Source organism: Triturus cristatus, chromosome 4_2 (assembly GCF_964204655.1).
Source record: "Triturus cristatus chromosome 4_2, aTriCri1.1, whole genome shotgun sequence".
NCBI classification, from domain to species: Eukaryota; Metazoa; Chordata; class Amphibia; order Caudata; family Salamandridae; genus Triturus; species Triturus cristatus.
In genome coordinates, this window is record NC_140586.1 from 173,619,890 (window position 1) to 173,642,468 (window position 22,579).

General features: G+C 48.4%; 1 protein-coding gene across 1 annotated transcript in view; it reads right to left on the bottom strand.

Moving 5' to 3' along the window:
- Positions 1-13,451: 13,451 nt before the first annotated feature.
- CD63 (CD63 molecule) overlaps positions 13,452-22,579 on the bottom strand; it is a 56,916-nt gene continuing 47,788 nt past the window's right edge. The window contains exons 7-8 of the mRNA XM_085600999.1: positions 17,058-17,141; positions 13,452-14,077 (exon numbers count right to left, since the gene is read on the bottom strand). Coding sequence (XP_085457125.1) covers positions 14,012-14,077; positions 17,058-17,141 — 150 coding nt within the window. The 3' untranslated portion in view covers positions 13,452-14,011. The remainder of the gene's footprint in view (positions 14,078-17,057; positions 17,142-22,579) is intronic.

The following is a 22,579-nucleotide window of genomic DNA, read 5'->3' on the forward strand; positions in this document are numbered from 1 at the left end:
CGCATCCCACAGAGAGTGGGAATAACGGTCCAAGAGACAGGCGGTGTTCAAAGACCGCAGGCCCAAACTAAGGGAGGAGAACAGCTTCTTGCCAAACTGTTCCAGTCTCTTGAAGTCCCTGTCCGGCGGGGCGGTCGGGAAGGAGGATTGGGAGGTAGAGGCCTGGATAACCAGGCTCTCAGGGGTAGGGTGTTGGGACAGAAAACTGGGGTCGCCCGGAGCAGGGCGGTGGCGCCTGGCGACGTTCCTGTCCACAGGAGGAACTGTGGAGGGCTTGGACCAGGTGCCCTGCAGAACGTCAATGAGGGCCTCATTGAATTGCAGCAGAGGCTCAGTGGAGCTTGCTGCAGACTGAAGCACCTCAGTAAGGACGTTAGTCCTCACAGCCACGGCAGGCAGCTCGAGCCCAAGGGCTGCGGCTGCCTTGCGCAGCACCACAGAGAAAGCAGCGCCCTCCTCCGAAGCCACAGTCGGAGGAGACAAATCCAGTGTCTGGAGAGGTATCCAGGCCACTGGCCTCCCCCAGTTGATCTGCCCAGTCCTGTGACATTTGAGCCTGAAGGGCCATAGGATCCTCGGATCCCTCCCAGTTGTCCCCATCATCCGATTCCTGGTATACAGGAGGAATGATCAGAGCCGGGCGATAGACAAAATGTGTCTTCCGTGGCGCCGAACGTTGCGTCCATCGACGCCGGGCCTGGAGCGGGGCTGAACTGGGGCTCGACGTCGAGCGGCGTCGGGGGTGGTACCGGTGTCGACGCCGGCAGAGGAGGCGTTACGAGGTCGACCGGCGTCGGCAGGGACTCGGGAACGGGTCCCTCTGGCGCTTGCGGCGTCGAGGCCGGAGCCGTCAACGGCGCCGGAGCCGCCGGCAGGCAAGGCAGCCCAGTCGGGTCCGCGGGGCCCGAAGGCGCGCCAGCGGGCGTCAACGGCGGAGCCAGGCTCCTCATGGCCGAGAGGAAGGCACAGACTTCCTCCGGTGTCGCGTCAGTCCCAGGGACCGGTGGGTATGGGGACTTGCGCGGCGCCTGCGGCTCCGCCGGAGCCGCGGGGGTGGAACCACCCTGACCCTCGGCCAAGTCGCGCGAGGGGAGTCCGAACAGCGGTGTCGCCTCTTGGAATGCTTATACTTACCCGAAGACTTGGATCCAGACGACCGATGGTGACGTCTGCTGCGGCTCCGCGACCCATCCTTGGACCTCCTCCTGGACCGGGATCGAAAGGCGTGCGGAGCCGAGTGGCGAATCTCGAGAAGCTTACGGGACCGCTCCGTCTAGCCTTCGAAGTCAGGGCCTTGCAGTCCGAACACGACTCCGCGTCGTGGTCGAGGCCCAAGCAGTAAAGGCACCGGCGGTGATTGTCCGTAACCGACATCAAGCGGCTACAGTCAGCACAGGCTTTAAAACCAGGCATCCTACCGGCACCGAAGTCGAGACAAGATCAAAAAGGATCGAAAAAGTTAGTCAAAAAATGACTAAAGGGGTAGCTCTCCCGGATCTGCGCTTACTGGCGCAGAAAAAAGAAGAACTGACGTCAGCGCGCGAGGGCGGCGTCCAAGTACTCAGACGACGTCATTCCGGCGCACGACGCAGACGACGGACGCGGAGCTGCAGACGACGCCTAGCGACGCGCAAGGGGTATTGCTGACGAAAAATCTTCCGGATCCAGTCTGATGCCTGGGGATATTCTAAGGTGAGGAATCTAACTAACGTGTTTCTTTCAGATCATCCACCACCCCACAATTCAGATCCATGGATCTGTACACAAATTCTTAAGCTCTGGCACACAGATACAGTGTAACAAGTAAATCACTTATATTGAGGAACTGGGCATATCATAAATGTTTCGTTTTATTAATTTTTGGTTGAGGAAACTCCAGCCAACACGCGTTTCATCGATCGGGACAAGAGACCCATGACTTCAGGCCTGGAAAACATGATCACAAAGGATAAGCCCATACATCTGGGCAACAACGGTACTTTACTGTGTGACTGTAGGGTGATCCAACTGTGCATGTCAATACGTATAAAAACAGATCAGTGTTTTCGCACCACACAATACTACGTGATGGTGACTAATTTGCTTATTAAGTCAAGAAATGTGCAAACAGATCAGTGTCCTTGCATCAATCGCTATTCGGTAACGGCGATTTAAACGTATACGTTTAAATCACTGTTACTGAATAGCGATTGAGGATTGACATCATTTACGATATGCCTGGTTCCTCAATACAAGTGCTTTACTTGTTACATTGTTTATGTGTGTGCCAGAGCTTGTTAAGAATTTGGAACTACAGAAGTGCTGGTACTTACGGTCCAGAGTACCTGTTCGTTACCGAGAAGTGCTGGTACTCTCCCATTAAATGTATTGTAGCAGTGCAGGTTCTCTCCCATTGACATAGTGCAGGTACTCAATATGGGACAGAATCTGCACATTTAAGACACTGGTCTGGTGGTATGCAGACCCTGAAGAATATAAAGCTGCAGCAAGTCACCCTATGTTTCCATGACTTGACTGATAACAGCTAAAGGAAATGTTACTTACCTGTAACCTTTAGTATGTAGCTTGTTCTGTTGCAGATTCACAATCTCCTGCTATGTAGTATTAGAGCTAGAATATTGCAATTTGTGTTCATCAGATTCAACCAGATGGACTACAATAGAGCTTATGATATTTTTGGAATGTCAGTACTATTTTAAAGTTTGAGAGAGAATTCACTAATGCACAGGACCATTAGGAGCATTGCTGTACAAGAAGGTAGAGCAGTTCATATATGTGAAAGCTTCTGATATGATCAAAAACCAGATTTGTTCCTAGTTTGATTTGAAGTGGTAGACAATTCTTACTACAGACACTACTTTAAAGCTTGTCGTAGCATTGGCCTAGACTGTGGATGGGAAAGGAAAAAATATAACGTATGACTAGACTGTTTGTTTTTTGGTTACAACCAGTTATCAACTCTAATCACCCACCAGATGAAAGTTGAAACCGAAAAGCATAAGCATGTGCCATTAGAGGGCTAAGCCGCACCACCTGAATAGGAAAGACTTAAGGTAGTATTGGTGGAGGAAGTGAGGTGACTTTAACACAGTAAGTGGCACTGGTGGTGGGAAGCAAGGAGGTGGGTCGATTGTATCCTCCAAAAGCAGCGTTCCTGCTGCTGCCGCCTTCGGTTGCTGTGGTCATCCACTGAGGTCCCTGCATTGGAAGACTGGAGCCAGGACAACAGGTTAAGCTGCCCACTGATGCCTCATACCTATACTGGGTTTTCCCCTGGGGGAGCAGGGGGGGGGGGGGGGTTCAGGATGCCTGCCTGGCACTTTGCCTGTAAATCCACAAACTGCAGGGCTGGTGAGAGTATGCCTGCCGGGGGTTGTGCCTGCTCCCCATCCCTGTGATGTGTCTCAATGCCTGCCAGGCGGCTGTCCACAAAGGCAAATTGTGGCAGGCTGGGGAGAGGGAGCGACTGCCTGCTGGGATTGAGGTCCTAGCAAGCCAGTATTTTAGTGAGTGGGCTGTGCTTTAAATGGGCCGGTACGGGGAACCGGCACCTTTTTTTATTTTGAGAGTGTACCTGCACTACAAGATGTCATTCTTTTAATTGAAGAGTACTAGCACTTTTCAGAAAGAAACAGGCACTTTGATACAGAGTACCAGCACTTCTATTTCTCCACTTCAAGCACTGGGTGTGGGGGGAGCACTGTGTCCAGCACACCCAATACTGGGTGAGGGGTGGTTGCAACGCCTGCTGTGCAATCTGTTCCACAGGGTCAAGACTGATTTGCATGTGGCTGGGTTCAAACTGGAACGGCATGGTAAGCATAAAAATAGATTTAGGCCTAGATCTCTGTACGGGGGTGAATGTATGACATGGTTCTGCATTCGGTCCATCAACTGTTTTTGCATTTGTCACACCGAGTGGGAAGGGTATGCCCAGACGTGGGTCCCTTGCTCTCCATACCACTGGAATCAAGCTATCCTGGCGGGGGGGGGGAACCCCAAAACTGGTCCTAGGATGCTAGTTTCCAGTCCAGTGAGGACCTGGCTTGGCAGTTCGGGCTGGACTGTTCCACGAGGCAGATGGTCAAGACGGATTTGCATATGGCTGGGTTCAAACTGGAATGGCAAGCAAAAAACAATAGATTTAGGCCCAGATCTCTATACTGGGGTGAATGTACGACATTGTTCTGCATTCTGTCCATCAACTGTTTTTGCATCTGTCCAGTCAGGTACACTGCTGTGGAGCTGGGGTGTGACTGACTGCTGGGGTCAGTATTTTAAGGTGGGGTTGAACACTAAATCCAGCTCCTAACCAGGGGGGGGAAGCAGAAGAGTGCAATGCCTGCCAGGCAACTGGTCCTGGCAAGCGCTTAGAGCAGGGTGGTGGGGGCGAGCATTGACATTTTATGTAAAAACTAGAGCAGAAGCGATCCACATTTAGTGGTTGAATTGCACAAAAGTGATAAAGAACGTGGCCTCAATATAGGAGCCTCGCTTCACCAAATTGTGTTTAGGCACATTTTATTTCACCAAGCCTTTTCTTCATCACACGAGAGAACCTTCAAATAATGTATTTCAGTATGAGCACTGTACAAGAATTATAATGGTGCTTCATGTGTACTAGGTATCTAGGCCATGCATAGGTTGCACATGGCACCCGACCTCTCTGCTCAGTAATTGCGGTATCAACACAGGGCCGGTTTAAAAAAACCGAGTCACTAGATGCCAAATCAAATAAATCTTTATTCAGTTTCACGTATTAAAAGCACAATTTAAAATATAAATACGATCCACACAGGGACATACCAATTTAACTATAATATTTACAGGTAAAAATACAGAGTTACCAAGGCTCCAATAACAGATGGTACTAGATAAACACATCGCTCAAAAGAATACAACAGGTCCCCACACATGATCTAGTTGATGGTTAAACAGGCAAGCAAAGTAAGGCAAAGTGCAAGGTGCCAGGGAAAGTATCAGGGTCAAGCTAGTCAATGACAGCTAGTCCTGAGCCAGATAGCCGATTAAGAAAAGTTAATCACAAACCGTACTACCCGACAATATTTGTAAAAATATAAAAGTATGTCTTACTTGCCTGAAATTGGCTTTATTTTCAAAATCGGAATTAAAAAAAAAGACTTTCTGGGGTATCATAAAATGGGCAAAACATCGTAAAATAACAAAATTCTGTGGAGATATTCCATCACAGCCACAGGTCTGCAGAATTTGTCCCTTGTTCTCACCCCTGGAGTGGGCAAGGAGTTGGAAAAGATTGACCCAGACGTTGTCAATAAAAAGTGGTCATGAGTTTAAGAACCCCAGTAGGAACGGCTCCACCCTCAGGGTGGTCCTGAACACAATGAAGCGACATGGGCTGGGCTTCAGTAACTCCTCCTCCCTTGCCATAGTCTGCTGGTCAAGGAAGGCTGCATGAACAAGGTTCGGATCCTTCTTATGCGTCCCTTCGGGATTAATAAAAAAAACTCCATGCTCGTTAAACTCTTTAACATAACTGAGCTATGGCACCCGCAAGGTGTGGTCAAGAGCCAGTCTTAGGATTGCTTTATTTAATGTGGTTCCTTTCTCAGACAAATTTTTAACCAGAACGACAAGAGGAAATGCTATCAAGTCGGTAATGTAGGTCATACCAAGCTCCTCATGAGCAATGAAAGTGAGAATACCCCGAGGAACGAGTCATTGCGGTGTCCACATTTTTTGCCTAATTGGTTCAAGGTTAGAATCCAGTCTGTGTAGTAGGGAGCCCACACAAGCTTCCAGAAGGACTGCCAGCTCGTCTTTTGATGGGGTACTGCTCCTGGGATATTAGAATTTGATGTCCACTGAAGTTTTGCCCTGGCTCCTAGCGTGGAACACTTATACTTGGCCCAAGGTCCAGCCTTCCTCCTCCCCCCTCCCCCCCATTGGGCGCCCCCTCCTGGTCATCTAGTAGAGTTGCTACTGGATTGAAGACGGATGCCCCTCGACCCGATGCGGACACTAGGACTGTCTGTACCCTGCTGGAATCCCCCGGCATTCTGAGTTTCATCTCTCCTGATTTCTAGACTCCTACAGGATTTCACAGTTTGCTGCGAAATCGGCACTTTTGTAAAAATGCCGCGATTTTTACAAAAGTGCCCGCAAAAATCGGTAATGCGCCCAATCAGACAGCAACTGCTGGTGACTAAGTTTCACGGGGAGACGCTTCTTCCCAATTTAAGAGGGTGCCTTTATCATAGCAAACTCGGACAGAAAGAGGACATCTTGGGATCTAAACAGAGTGAAGAAATTGGTATGGTAATGGCAACTTGACAAATGTAGGTGGCAGGCGAGAGAAGGGCAGATGGCAAGCTTCCTGGTAACAGTTGGCACAAGTAAGGGCCAGGCGGACAAAAGGTGTTGGGCATCATGGCCCAAAAGGCAGCACAAGATGAGATGAGGACAAAGGTAGAAAGGAGTGGGATGGCAGCGAGCACCTTCGGGCAGAACCTGGCGTAGGTAGAAATAAAGGACATTTTTCATGCGTGAAGTGACGAGGTAAGACCAGGATATGAGTTAAGTGGCAACTGGATAAAAGCAGGGAGTAGAGGAAAGGTAAACAGGAAAGGACCATCTTGGGGCAGAATGGGATACAGGCAGGTAATTTATGGGAAGCAAGGTGATGGATACCATGGAGACAAGGGACCAGAACAGGGCACTTCATGCACAGGCAGTGAACCCAATAGGGCAGATCAGGTGAAAAGAAGTCACACTCAGAAAACTGTCAGGCGGCAAGGAAGTGGTGGAGAGGACAGAGCAGCAGCAAAATCCATCCATACATGTCCTGTGTAAATGTCTTGTCACCCTAGCAGACTAGTAAAAAACAAGCATTTGCAATGCAATAGGTCTCGCATTTACGCGAGTGCCAGCTACTGGCATTGTAAATGACAATGCCTTTTATTTATGTTGGTTTATAAAACATAAATGGCATTGTCATTTAAAATGACAATAGCTTGAACGCGCGTAAATGCAAGTCCTATTACATTGCAAATGTTACAACATTGTGCCCTTCTGCCCCCTTCACCCATGAAAACAAATGGTCGGAGCCCTAGCCAGACCCTTCGGGATTTCGCGAATTGCCTTGAAGTCTTACATTGTCGTATAGTGCCTTTATTAGGAGTTTCTCCTCAGCTGCTCCTAAGTGGATTCCACAGGTCATACTGTGACTGGTTGCATAAATTCTATTTCTTTGGGTTGCTCTGTCCCTCCAATCTGGACCCCCAGAGCATACACTAAGGTAGGTTCTAGAATGCCATTTCCTATGGGATGCTACCAGGCCATCTTTGATGGGCTTCTCAGAACCTATACTAAAGAAAATGGAGGATTGCATTTCCAAGGGATAGCCTTCATCTGTGGGCTGCTTCCTCTGATCCAAATCCCAGGCTGCCTAGTCAAAGCGGAATACTCTAACCGTTTCCATTGATTTAAGGTTGAAAATGAAGGATTACAAGTAAAATAAAATGCCGCTAAATTTCCATATTTGTCTCGCTAAGTTTCCATATCTGTGCCGCTAAATTTACTAATCCATGCCGCAATATCCTGGGGGTCTGGATTTCACTTGTGCCTTGACTGGAGGGGAAAAGGGAAGGGTCTGCCAGCTCGTCCAGGTGCATGCTGAGGGGCACAGCAACTTGCAGGGCTAGAGGCACATGGTGCAGTTGATTTGCAGGTGAAGGCGAAAGCCAGCGTGTTACCAGCTCTATTTTTACTTCAAGGGCCTGCACTGCTTGCTGTAGGAAGCAGTCAGTCATGCTGGCAGATGCAGCATTGATTATGGCAGCCATCTTCCGTTTGCCAATTATGGCAAACTAGATGAGCACACAACCTTGTAGAGACATGATGTAACACCACTGTAGGAGCTCCCAATGTGAGCACCGGCTTATGGGTGGGAAGAGGGCGAGAGATGAGGATGGTGAGGTAAAATGTGCTGGCGTGCCAGATACAAGGGAAAACTGATAACCTTTGACACTCCTCAGCCCCTCTAGCTGTGCAAGGTCCACAGTGATGGAAGTGGATAATTATTGGTGGCACCCCCACAGGCTTACCTTATTGCGGTACAGTCTGTAGGGTTTATGCCAGTCAGAAACAGTCCATGGGTGCACCATTGTCCTTCATTTGTTGGTTGCTTGGCGGAGACACCGGGATACAAGAGTGACAGTAGCACCAGGAACGCAAAGCCTAGGGAAGGGCCAAGCAAAGTCTCCTCCGGGTGTGGATGGGCCCACCTATGGCCTGGGCACATCCTGTGGGAGATATGCAGCACCTTTATGGTGCACGGGTCAGCAGGGGTCAAACTCCTCCTTTCTCTCCTTCAACAAGGAGGGGACTGGAATAGAGTGCGGCAGCAGTGTGGCAAAGAAAACAATCCAAATGTAATATGTGAAGTCCTAAGCAGTGTATTGCTTTGGGGGTGAGGGGGCGCGAGTTATAGTAAGCTTAGCTAACTGCTGAATCTCTAGTTTTGTAGAGGTGAAATGTCAGCCTAACTACAAAAAGTCCCTATAACCTTTGTTTTTTTTATTTTATATATGTAACACAACTGTTCATAGCTTTGAGTTATGGTGCAGTCCATTGAAAAGCACTTAGATTTGCTTCTGAATCTAGTGCAGCTGGACACATCTGCAAGAAATTTGGCACTTGCTTGATCCATTCAGCAAAGTTAGCATGTCCGGTTCTTCCGGACTCACCGATGCAAAACAAAAGCTGTTTTTCTGAAAGTTTGCTCACAGCTACAGCAAAAACTGGTATCCAGACAACCAGCGAACTGGTCATGGTACAAATAGTGTCTTTGAAAGTCTGCCAAAGATCTGTAAATCAAATGCCTGGCACTACTAAACTGGTTCTCCAAACCACTCAATGACATTTCAGTTTGGGACAGGGTATTTCTAGCAACTAGGTAGCTCACAAGTAACCTGTTTGCGACGTGAACAGCAACCGTTAGCTGGCCCAGTCCTCTGGTCAGGGCATGAGTCGGGGGGTACATGCAGGTGGATAGCGTCCACCCACTATTTTCACAAGGTGGACGCCGTCCACCCTGCCAAGAAGTTGGGCCCCACTGAAACGTGTGCTGAACTTGTCCCGGTGTAATTTCCCAACACCGGGACAGTTTCAGCAGTACCTGCACATGGTATGCTTTAGATCCACAATGTGCAGGCGGGGACAGGGCTCTTATTTCGGACTCCAGCAGGGCCCATAAAGGCCGATATTGCGGGGTCATCAGGCCTCCTTTTGTTCGAGTCGCCTGGCTGGGAGCAGTCAGGAGCCTCACACCTGATGCAAATGAAGCGGAGGGGACACAAAGGCTCACAACTTACACTTCACCCATACAAGAGGCATCTTTTCACTTTGTTCAGTTCCCGTTTACAAGATTTGCATGCAGTGCAAGAATGTCAGATGGGTTGGACTTTTCCTGCATTTACACAAAATAGCATTTATTTATTTTTTATTATTATTTGGAGTTTTATATCGCGCACGGTTACCCTAGAGCATCCCAGCGCTATCCAGAGACCGACCAAAGCTAACACGTGACCCACTAGTCTGGGAAAAGGTGAGTTTTTAGTAGTTTGCGGAAACGCCGAGTACTAGTCTCTGCCCGCAGAACAAGAGGAAGCGAGTTCCAAGCGTAGGCCGTGTTCACTGAGAACCTTCTCCCTCCAGTACGGGCTCGTCTTACTCTAGGAGACTGAAGGAGGAATTTATGACCTGAACGGAGGGCCCTTGCTGCTTTATAGGGTTGGATCATATTCCTTAGGATCGCAGGACCCTTCCCCTGCAGACTCTTCTGTGCCATGCAGAGTGCTTTGAAGGTTACTCTTTCCCGCACCGGGAGCCAGTGAAGCGCCTTTAGTGCCGGTTTGGCGGACTGCCTTCTGGGAACGTTTGTCAGCAATCTGGCCGCGGCATTTTGCACCTGCTGCAACTTCTTAAATGTAGATTCCGGCGCGCCAAAAAAAGAGTGCATTGCTGTAATCCAGCCTCGAAATGACGAGCCCCTGTATAAGCAGTTTACGGGAGGTGTCAGGGAGGAGTGACAGAATCTTGCGGGCTGACCGGAGCATACCAAAACATACACCAGCGGTCTTTTTGGCGTGTGTTCTAAATGTCAGATCCTGCTCCAGCCACACTCCCAAGCTCTTGATCTCCTTCTTCGGGCTGGGAGGGACTCCCATGCAGTCAGGCCAGCTACTGGGAGACAGAGCAAAGGACGTTTGGCCTAAGATCATGAGCTCAGTTTGAGCCATTCAGTTTAAGGGATGAAATCGACATCCACCTAAACACTTCCTCCAAGCAAGAATGAAGTACCGCAGGTTGCTTCTCTAATTGAGAGCCCAACAACCAACTGCGTGTCATCCGCATAGCTAATGATGTTAAAGCCAAACGGAGACCACATCCTCCAGGGGGGCCATATATACATTAAATAAGGTAGGGCTCAGCGACGAGCCCTGAGGGACCCCGCACTGGAGGGCAAAGGGGGGGGAGACTTCTCATTTCCTTCCCACACTTCAAATGACCGTCCTCCTAAGAAGGAGGCAAGCCATCTCAGAGCCATCCCTGTGACACCCTGCCCTTCCAACCGTTGGAGTAATACCTGATGGTTTACGGTATCAAAAGCCGCACTCAGGTCCAGGAGGATCACTGCCACTGACCCTCCTGAATCCAGAATGCACCTGGCTTCCTCCACCACGGCCAGAAGGGCGGTGTCGGTCCCCTGTCCAGGGCGGAATCCCGTCTGGGAAAACCGTAGCCGGCCATTGGTCTCCAAGAAATTAGATAGTTGGTAGTTAACCAATCTTTCCGCAATCTTGCTTACACCCGGGAGCAGGGAAATCGGCCTGAAATTAGCCAGATCAGAGGGGGTCAAGGCTCAGCTTCTTCAGGAGGGCCTTGACAACCGCTCCTTTCCATCCAGGTGGCACCACTCCCTGTGACAGAGAGATTAGCTCGGTCACTGGGGCCACAATGGTCGGCGCAGCCTGCTTTAAAAATCGCATCGGGACAGGGTCTTTAGGGGAGCCACTCTTCAATTTCCCAAGCACACTCCGTACATTTAGAGCTTACTACACCTGAGGAGGCGTTGAAATAATTAAAGTACCACTGTATTTTCTGGTAAACCACTATGGGTAGAGAAAGTTTACGCTGACAAAAGGCAACACATGTGTAGCTTACAAAAGTGCGAATCTGCCTAATCAGGAGGGTTTACCTGTATACTCGAAAAACATGATCCACTGTACTCACGATAGACATGTTAAACAAATGTGAGGGCTTAAGATCGGATATCACTTCTTGTGATGCCAACCACTGGGATGTCACATTCATTCCGATTAACTAGGTTAGTCCCACCACATTTTAGGATTTGTGCCCAGTCTGATGAACGAGATGCTGCGGGACTGAGTAGTAGGCATCTTCATCCAATCGTAGTTAGAATCCTCCAACGCCCAAAAAATTAAATTGTGGTTCACTGAAAAGTGTACAGCTCCACTACACCAACTCCTCATTTATTGTGAGGCACAACTCCTCCCTCTTGGCTCTTAAGTTGCCACTCCCAGAATATATCCCGGAGCACAAGTGGAAATGCACCTAAATAAAAATTTAAAAAAGCAGGTGTCACAGCTCCTTCTCCGGTCCATCGGTGCTCAAGGAAAACAAATGTAAGGACCTACAAAAAAGCTGTTGTAAATCTCTCCTAGTGCTTGGGAGCAGAGTAAGGGTGGGGACCCTCAAACTTGTACAAGGTATGGGGCATACTACCCCACTCTGCTTTCTACCTTTGGCAAGGCAGGAAGAATTCTTGCAAAACTCCAAAATTGCAATATCATTAAACAAAATCAGCTTTTACAACAGAAAAATAAGCTAATACAAGCCGAAAATGTATTCTTCTATATTTGATCAACTCCACAGTTTCGAGACATTAAAGCAAACCCTCCGGCAAGGCCAGGGGCTGGTAAAAGAAACAACCCACCTTTTTGGGGTGAGGGGTGAACTTACCACTACCTTCCCTTTAAAAAGGGGCACAAATGCACCACGATGCCCTTGTGTAAGGCAGGGATTGAATATCCCACTGCCTGGGGAGGGGCATGAGCAGAATACCACCCCCCCCCCCCACACACACAGCAAAAGGGTAAGGAGGGGTGGCTAACAAAATACACCGTCGCCCTTGGGCAAAGAGAGGGTGCGGGAATAAACATCTTCCAACACTCGGGGCTATGGTGAGGCACACTGCTTTCCTGTGAACAAGAGGGGGGGTAATTGTCAAAGGTAGAAGGATTAGGAGGGAGGTAAACATTCCCGCCATTATACAAGACATTTTTAAAAAGACAACAGCTGTCCAAGCCTCAACATGACTAGTATTAAAACCAGTGTCAAACCGCTCTTCAACGGGAGGGGGCAGGGTAATGGGGAGGTCTTCCATAATGTGTTATCCATCATCACTTCCTCATTAACGATAGTTTTTTCACAGAAGTAAAAATATTGTCGCTTAACTAGAAAGCCGACGTGCAAAGAAACAGGAAAAAGTAAGCCAATTTTAGTCGTCGACGGTTGTGGAGCTGGCGCGGTTGGATGGTCGGACGGGAGGCCATGTGGTTGCAGTTAAACAAAGAAGCAGTTCACATCAACGTCTGAAAATAGTTTGCCTTCTCGTGTGACAGCGTAGAATATAATTCTTAAAGCCAACCAGTGAACCCCGATCTGAGCCGGCTCCGCTGCGCGAGGGCACCGTTTTGACAACTGTAGCCCAACAGTACAAGCACTACTTGGGTGTATTGGGGAGTCGACACCAATCCCGGCTCCGCCTTCCTGCAGCGCGTGCTCAGTATTACAGGCCGCTTTACATTTGCTTAGGACAGAAGAAAGGAGGTAAGAAAGACAGCAAGGAGGTAAGGAGGGCCACATCTATCATGCGCACTGTTTAAGTTTCTATACCCCGGCCTCTGTTCCTAGACTACAGAGTCTGACTGGTTAGGAGACACCCATGCTCGATCTTCGCCCTCCACTTTTCTAAGACGTGGCTTCGAAGCGCTGTTTGGGAACCAGTGATTAAAGAGGGACAAGTAAATATCGCGATGACACGATAGTGGTCCATTGCCACATCACAGGGTCTGGAACATATCCGAAGTCCAGGCTTTCAGACAGACTACACGCCCAGCCAGGAAAGGCTCTTTTGCGAAGCTCTTGAACCTTCATTCAGCACCTGTGCCCGCTCCCCCCCCCCCCCCCCCCCCCTCCCCCCTCCCCAATATCAATGACTGGCCTCCGAGCCGGCAGGCTTCCAGTGCTAGCCTTGAGATGCCAGTGTACTCCAGGAGGAATAAAGGCTGGAAACTGGTTCCATACGTCATTTTTGATCCACAAATCAAAACCCTTTAATTAGGACCCTCAGCCAACCACTAAAAAATACACACGACCACGAAAAAGCCTGTTGGGGCGTTGGTTTTTATTTCAGTTCAAATTTACACGCAATGCCATTTCGGTAGAAGCAAATACAAAAAGGGGCATATTTATACAAACGAGTGTAATGCGTACAGTAATCATTCCTGCCCAACCACAATGTGTGTGACAAAGGGCAGCTCAGAAAGCAGGGCTCCAAAGTAGCCTAAGGCAAGTTCCAGGGCTCACGGCACAACCCAGCCAAAAATATATATATTTATAACGTTGTAAACATTTAAAGTTAGAATAGGTCTTTTTACAAGGGGCAGTAAGGAGAGGTGCAGGAAGAGGGCCCCCAAAAGCAGAGTCACTAAGGAAAGCTCAGAAAAATCCCTCTGCCCCACGCCTGGTAACAGACGACAGAAAGCAAGATTACACAGTGATTGGTCTCGGAGAGTTGGGGCGGGGGGTGAAGGGGGACAAAGGAGCGCTTCCAACAGGACGGTGTGAAACAGGACGTCCGAGATACCCAGCAGCACAGTGTGGCAGGAGTGCAAGTAAGGCAGTTTGGGGTCCATCTCCTCGCGGTCCACCGTGTCAGCAGGCACTACATGACTTCATATCCACTGCGGATGCCCTTCATCAGGCAACAGGCGAAGATGATGCCGAGGAGCTGCAGGAGAAAACACATCGAGTCAGAGGGGAGACTGCAGCCATGCAGGCGAGCTGCGGCCTCTCAATCACTCCCTGCACCCATTACAATCCCACCCGACCCTCACGTCAGCGCCCGCGTACCAGTCACTGGATCTCAGTCAATCAGCTCAATCACCGCTCATTCGGACCATCTTTGATCAAGCACCGGACAAGATCCGGAAGAGACACGAGACAAAACTCCTCCCTCTGTCGGGATAAGGATCGCCACAATGGGACCAGGATCCTTAAATGCCGCAAGGCAACGACACCGGAGCATCACTAGCGGGGCTTTTAAGTGGGATGAAAAAACTAGGGGCCTCTCAAAGGGGCGTGGCCACTGTGCGTGGCTTGAAAACACATGCGCTAAAAATCTATGCAATCTGTACTTAGCAAAATACAAGTCGGGCCGCACACTATGCCGTTTGTCAATGCATCCATATAGGATACGACAAGTATCATACCTACAAGTCAGGACTATTGGCTTTGACAATGTTTGTTAGTTGCACAAGATAACTAAGCAGCAACTATGGCTTGTATAGGATATTGAAAAAGCTTCCACTTAGAGCCCTGGTGACACCACGACAATGTTGCTGCTCCCGAGTTTCAAAAAAGGGGAAATCCAGAGAGAAAATGAGTCTCCTTAAAGGAGTTCACTTCCCCAAGAACGCCCACCTGGCATGCCGTAACTTTAATAGTGAGAAGTGAGCACGCGCACAGCGATGTACCTGCGGTCACTGCAGTCTGGACAAAAACAGACCGCCAGGGCACAAGAGCCCAGTAGAGATCCATTTCGAGGCCCCCTTTAAAAAAAACTGCCAGTGCTCAGCACCGGTGAGACCCGGCCCACTTAAAGCCCTGATCACTACAGGAAGGCACCCACCATCAACTAGTGCTGGGATTGGTCATTAGCTGATTTTAGGAAGTGGTAAACATTGGCAGGGAGCAGGGCACTGCGTTGCACTTACCAGTGGTGTTGGTGCCCACAAACCAATCCGGATCAAAGCACCACAGACAGAAAGTCAAGTTGCAGGAGAATAAAACCCATTACTTCCGTTACATGGTATTGAGCAACTGCGGTTCACCCAAGCATGTCTAGAAGGGCCAGTTTAGAAATTGCAAGTCTACTGACCGTCACTAGCAGCACTCCTACATACCCGCAGATGATCATTTGTATACTGCAATGCCAATTGTAGCTACGCCAGCTAGCGACCTTGCTCCTTACTCCTGCTGCTAGCCAGGAAAGACTAGAGAATCATAGGCTTCAAGATTACAAGGGCTAAATCCCAATCCGGCTTCAGGAAAAAACTACAGCATGGAAACCGCCCTCCGCCGCAACAGACCCCATCTGCACCCTACTGGACAAAGGTGAAACAGCAGCCCTCATCCTCTTAGACCTCTCAGCAGTCTTCGACACAGTCTACCACTGCACCCAAATACACAGACTTCATAACGCAGGGATCCAGGGCAAAGCACTAAACTAAATCAACTCCTTTCTCTGGCAGAACTCAGCTAGTCAGACTCCTTCCTCCTCCTCCCCCCCCCCCCCCCCCCTTTCACATTGCACGCTACTCCTATCACCTGCAGAGTGCCTCAGGGGCCCTCCCTCTTCAACATCTACATGACACCACTCGCCACCATCATCCGATCCTACGGACTCAGTGTCATACGCTGACTACACCCAACTCATCCTCTCCCTAACCAACGAACCAAACACCAGACAACTTCCAAGAAGGCATGGAAACAGTTGCCAAATGGATGAAAAACTGCTCACCAACAAGACAGAAGTACTCATCATGGGACCAAACCCCCAACGCCTGGAACGACACCTGGTGGCCTCACGCCCTCGGAAACCCTCCCACCCCCATGGACCATGCACGCAACCTGGGAATCATCCTGGACTTGAGGCTCAAAATGGCCCGCCAGATCAATTCAGTCACGTCGTCCTACTTCCACACCCTCTGCCTCCTACGCAAGACTTTCAAACGGATCCCCCTGAACACAGGAAAACAGTCATGCACGCCTTGGTCACCAGCAGACTAGACTACAGCAACGCACTACGCTGGAACAAAAATCACCTGCAAGCTACAGAACATCCGGAATGCCGCTGCAAGACTGGTCCTCAACCTGCCAAAACAGCCACATCTCCCAGCACCTTCGTGCACTGCACTGGCTCCCCATCGAAGCAGTAGTCACCTTCAAGATGCTCACCCACGCACACAGGGCCCTCCATGACAGCGGAGGAGCATACCTGAACAGCAGACTCCAATTCCACACCCCAAAGAGCCCTGCAATCAACCCAGCTCCACTACGCCGTGGTCCCACGCACCAGGAAAACCAGATCGGGAGGCTGCTCCTTCCTTGCATCCAAGGCCTGGAACACCCTTCCGCTGCACCTCCAACAGCAGTGCTCACCACCATTGTAAGACACCTCAAAACCTGGCTCTTTGACGGACCCCCCCCCACCCCCCCCGCCCCCCACCCCCCAGCACCTTGAGACCACATGGGTGAGTAGTCGCGCTTAATAAACACCCGATTGATAAATCCCAACTTTTCCCTCCAGAAACTCGTTACTGCCGAAAGGCTAGTTTCTCAGATGGCAGAGGCCAGTATCTGCATTGGAAGTGTGTTCCTAAGACAAGGACTGGTGAGGGGTGACGGAGACACATGAAATGCATAAAACTGGGCAGACTGACTGGTTTGTCAGGGGTAATGTTTGCGGCACGGATCCAAACCTTTGCCTTACAATGGAGAAAGGAGTTTTTGCTGATCAAATCTGGGCTCATAAACCTGTTTTGCAAAAGTGGTCTCTTAAGGAGACGCCAACTTTTAGTGCATAGGGATGGGCAACTGGCCACACCCAACCGGCAAAACTTACAATGAACCACTCATCCACCCGACATCCCACCCTCAACTCCCCACTTTGTAAGTACTGCCCATTGCTCTGCCAAGTCCCACTTTACCTCAAAGGCTGCTATGCCGATGGCCACGCCAGCAATCACCTTCAGGTTTTTCTCAAGCCAGTCCTTTATTGCCACCACACAGCCCTGAGGACAAAAAAAATAAAAATAAGCCTTTTCAAACATGACAAAGCCACTATAGAGAAAGTGACACAGATCTATCCCATTTCCCTGTTCATAGGCATGGCCATCAAATTCAAAAGCTCTTAAGGAATCTTCAGCCTATGTGCGGGATTTGGGCACACTTCTACTTTCCTTTCCCCCCACCAAAAAAAACACCCCCTATCTCGGCTCACTTTAAGGCAACATGCAAGTAGTCTCCAAACATTAAAAGTTTAATTGTGCTTTTTCTCCTGCAAATAGGGGTGGAGTGTAAAATCCAGCGTACTAGGCTGAAACCCCTAAACCAGCATTACAGCTCTGCCACTTTAAAGAACAGTCACTGGCACAGCCAAATGGTGGGCTTGCACTGCAAGTCCCACCTAAAGCACTTAAAAGACATCCTGCAGCAGTGAACATCCCCACCCACCAAAAAACACAACTCAGTATACAATGCCTATGAGAAGCAAGGTCATATGGAAGTCTGTGTACTTTTAAGAGTGACAATAGTCTTATACAATGCTAGCACTCCTACACAAAACTGCCACTAGCATGAAGGGAGAAACTTTTAGGAAGACTTAAACATAACTATGTATATTTAAAAGAAAAGGGGAATAGGTCCCTCAGACTGCTGCTCTGCAAGCAAGATCGCAAAAAGGATGCTCCAGAATCCTAGGATGCAGCGGGGACGGTGTTGCACTTCCTGGTGGTGCTGCAGACCATTCAGGCCCGGTAAGGAAATAGTAGTTACTAGTAATCCTAGTTCTCCATAATGGCCTCTTCATTCAGCTTGGACACTAAATTGCAATCCATCGACAGGGGACCAACGTCTTAAACAGAAATCTTCACAAAGTTGCTCAATAAGACATGAAAAAAAACCGGAAAGCATGGCTGAAAGTCTTGAATTGTCAATGCGTGAACGGAGCTATAAAAAACTAAAAACACAAGGACAGTGCTGTGTATATTACAGGAAACCTACGCCTTGCTCCTTGGTTACGGCAGTGGACGATTGTGAATATGATACTACAGCCATGGAGAACCAAAAAGACCACTTAGTAACTAAGGGAACTTCATAAGCTTTAAGTTAAACAGAGACTTTAACCAACTTGTGTCTGGTTAGAATCCAAGCAGTAGGGTTTGCAAAGTTTCATCCTGATCTACAAGTACCTGCTTTGCATTGTGCGCAGGAAAAATGCCCCTGAAAACAGCTGCAACTGCCTTGATCTTGTACAGTGGCCACGAGACCTATTCAGAATGCTTGGCAGGCCCCTCAATAGCAAGGCGTGTGTGTGATATGGCTAATCTGTCAATAGGCTGCTTGTAGGCCACCAAGTTAGTACATGCAGCATCATTGTAGGAGATTTAGATCAAATTTAGAGTTTGGTGAACAGAGTTTAGTCCATCAGGATGGTAGAGGATTATAACCTCCATCAACCAAATTTAAAGGGTCTGTGGTTCTTGTCAATATGGGACGACTGCCAGCCACAGTCATGCAGTCCCGGTCAATGTAGGTATGGTCTGATGGGCGGTACCATCACCCATGAATACTGGCCATCAAACGGTTTCAGAAACAAATTCCTTAAGTGGGAGTTTTTAAACATAGCCTCCCTACATTTTGGGAACTTACTTACAGTATGCATGTCTTGTTGGTTTTTTCCTGTCCCTCATCACCAAGTTCTTCCTGGTGGGGGGTGGACAGGTAAAGACATTACACCATTCACCTTAAATAGGAAGGATGGTGCAGTACCGCTACTTATGGCTCCTACTCAGCTGGGCCGCCCAAGGAGTTGCTGAGCGAGCGAACAGGGGGGACATTTGACATGGTCTCGGTTGGCTATAGGAGCAACATGTTCCAGAAACCAGACCCAAAGCGGTCTTCATGGCAGCCATGTGAACTATCAAAGAGCTTTAAGCAGATGTTCAAAAGTAGAGGGAACTGCTATATCGACATGCTGGAATAATAGGCTGCACATCCAGCCTTTGCTTCCATCTCGCTCATTTGTTGTTGTGGGTGAGGGGGTTTGGTGGGCAGGGTACTCAATTGCGACAGTACCCAGACTTCACTCTTAATCAGGTCTTTAGTCTTTCTAATAAATCTGGTTTTGCCAAACTAGTAGAGAGCTCTCGAAAAGTAAAGCAAGAGATTTCAAGGAGAAAAGATTGACAAAAATGCTGGAAGACCAAACTAGATTTACATGAAAATTCAAAAGTATTTTTGAAATAAAGGCTATTGTCAAAGCTAGTCACTGTAGAATACAGGGAACATCTCGGAGTGCTTGCACTCCTGGCATACTTTGTGGCAAGTAGGAATACTTGCTTTCTACACAGATGCTGGAGGATAGATGTGTGCAGCGAGCCTGTTAATTTGTATACTATGCCCACAGTTCAAGATGGCCTCATAGGGGATAAAAGACTTTAAAAGAAATGCCCTCTGAATATACTATACATTTAATTATTTTTTTGCTTTTAAAATAATTTCTGCCAAATAGACCTTCAAAATAATTTAACAAAAAATAAATTGAAAGTGGGGTTTGGAACTTCGCAAGAAAGGGATACAAAAAAGTAACCCCCCCAAAAAAATGTAGAGGCAGAGACCCCTAAACACACATTACATCTCTGCCACTACAAAGACGAATCACTGGCCAAGTCAAAATGTTTGGCTTGAACGGGGAGTCTCGGCTAAAGTATTTTTTTTAAAGTAATCATACAGCAGAAAAATCTCCGTATACAAATCCCTTACGAGTCGAGGAATTCCATGGGGAGGAGGGGGGGGGGGGGGGGGGGGGCAGGGTTTTCAGATGTAATAGTCCCTCATTCACAAACAGCCAAGAGCAAGAATGGAGAACACTTTGCTAATAAGAATTCAATATCACTATGTATATGTAAGAGAATTTGAACATTGTTTGATTTCTGCGCACTTCTATGAGAAATATATATTTATATACACAAAAAAGTGTGGGCGATCAAGAGTTTCACATTTGCAGGCTGCAGTGGAGGGGCTTGCTAGACATTACATACAAGATAACTATACAGGCAAACTCGAGAAGATGGTCTCTATACTACGACCTTAGTCTTAGGAACTACATCTGCTTCAGGAGCAGTGAGAAAAAGGTGCATTAAAAAAAAATCATGGACCAGATTATGAAAGGAATATGCTACTTACCAGTATGCATCTGTTCTTGGCATGTAGAGCTGCAGAGTCACACACTGAGGATAAGATCGCCATCTGGTGTTGGGCTCGGATGATTGCAGGTTGTTGTTGTCTTCGGAAGAAGCCTTTGGTCACGAGGTTGGTGACTCCTCCCCTGGACAACAGTGCGCATGGGCATCCACTCCATCGTCAGATTGTTTTTCGCCATGATGGGAAAAGATGGAGTATATAGAAAAGAAAGAAAGGATGTCCATGTGTAATGTCTAAGTAAGACGGATGCTGGAACAGATACAGGTCCCGGGGAGGCGGGCGGGCGTGTGTGACTCTGCAGCTCTACATGCCAAGAACAGATGCATACTGGTAAGTAGCATATTCCGTTCGAGGCATATGAGCTGCAGATCACACACTGAGGATAGATTATACAGCAGTGCTCCCCTTAGCGGTGGTCGCCTGTATCCGTTGCAGCAGCTTGAAATAAAGTTTAGGACAGCCTGGCCCACGGAGGCCTGTTGTTTGGCCTGCACGTCAACACAATAGTGTTTAGTGAAGGTATGCGTGGTAGACCATGTGGCTGCCTTGCAAATGTCTTCTATGGGAATATTGCCTAAGAAGGCCATAGAAGCCCCTATTTTACGCGTGGAGTGCGCCCTAGGGAGAACTGTAAGTGTACGTTTAGCCTTGAGGTAGCATATTTGGATGCATTTAACTATCAACCGGGCTATTCCCGATTTGGAGATCGGGTTGCCTTTGTGTGGTGGCGCGAAAGCAACAAAGAGTTGTTTTGTCTTTCGAAAAGGTTTTGTCCTGTCGATGTAATAAAGCAAGGCTCTTTTGACATCTAAGGTATGTAGGGCCCTTTCAGCTACCGAGTCTGGATTTGGGAAAAAGACCGGTAGTTCTACTGATTGGTTAAGGTGGAAAGGGGAAATCACTTTTGGAAGAAATTTAGGGTTTGTCCTAAGAACCACTTTGTTACGGTGTAGTTGTAAGAAAGGTTCCTCAAGTGTAAGGGCTTGTATTTCACTTACTCTGCGCAGGGAAGTGATTGCGATAAGGAAAGCTACCTTCCATGTTAGGAATTGCAATTCACATTTGTGCATAGGTTCAAATGGGGGACCCATGAGTCTTGTTAGAACCACATTGAGATTCCACACTGGTGCAGGTGGCAATCTTGGGGGAAGGATTCTTTTGAGACCTTCCATAAACACTTTGATGGCTGGTACCTTAAAAAGGGACAGGTGTTGCCTATTTTGCAAGTAGGCTGCCAAGGCTGCTAGGTGTAAACGTATAGAGGAATACGCTAGATTGCATCTTTGCAAGTGTAGTAGATAGCAAATGATGTTCTGGATGGAAGCATCCAATGGATGTATGTTATTATTAGCGCAGTAGATGGCAAATCGTTTCCATTTAGCGGCATAACACGCTCTAGTAGTAGGGCGTCTGGCTTCTTTTATGATATTCATACAGTCTGGAGGGAGATTGAGGTAACCGAACTCTAGGACCTCAGGAGCCAGATCGCTAGGTTCAGTGTTTGAGGATCTGGGTGTCTGATTTCTCCATGGTTCTGGGTTAACAGATCCGGGGAGAGGCGTAGCTTTTGATGTGGAACTAAAGATAGTTCCAGAAGTGTGGTGAACCACGGTTGACGTGCCCAAGTGGGAGCTATTAGTGTTAGTGACTGTTGTTTCAGTTTGCGTACCACAAATGGAACTAGTGGGAGAGGCGGAAAGGCGTACGCAAATCTGCCTGACCAGTTCATCCATAGGGCATTGCCCTTCGACTGGGTGTGGAAACCTGGCGGCGAAGGTTGGGCATTTTGTGTTTTCGGGAGTGGCGAACAGGTCTATGTCTGGTTGTCCCCACTTTTGGAAGAAGGGGAGTAGAACCTTGGGGTGTAGTTCCCATTCGTGGATCTGTTGTGTGTGGCGACTTAGGAGGTCGGCCACTTGATTGTGGATCCCTGGGAGATGTTCTGCTAACAGGTAGATGTTTTGGGGAATTGCCCATCTCCAGATTTGCTGTGCCAGTTGGGACAGTTGGAGAGAGTGTGTCCCTCCTGGTTTCTGTATATAATACATTGTCGTCATGTTGTCTGTGCGTATGAGGACAGTTTTGTTCTTTAGGTGAATTTGAAAGGATTTTAGTGCTAGGAACACTGCTAAGAGTTCCAGGTGGTTGATGTGGAGCAGTTTTTGTTGACTGGTCCATCTGCCCTGAGTGGTATGGTGAAGGTGGGCTCCCCACCCCGTGAGAGATGCGTCTGTAGTTAGCACAA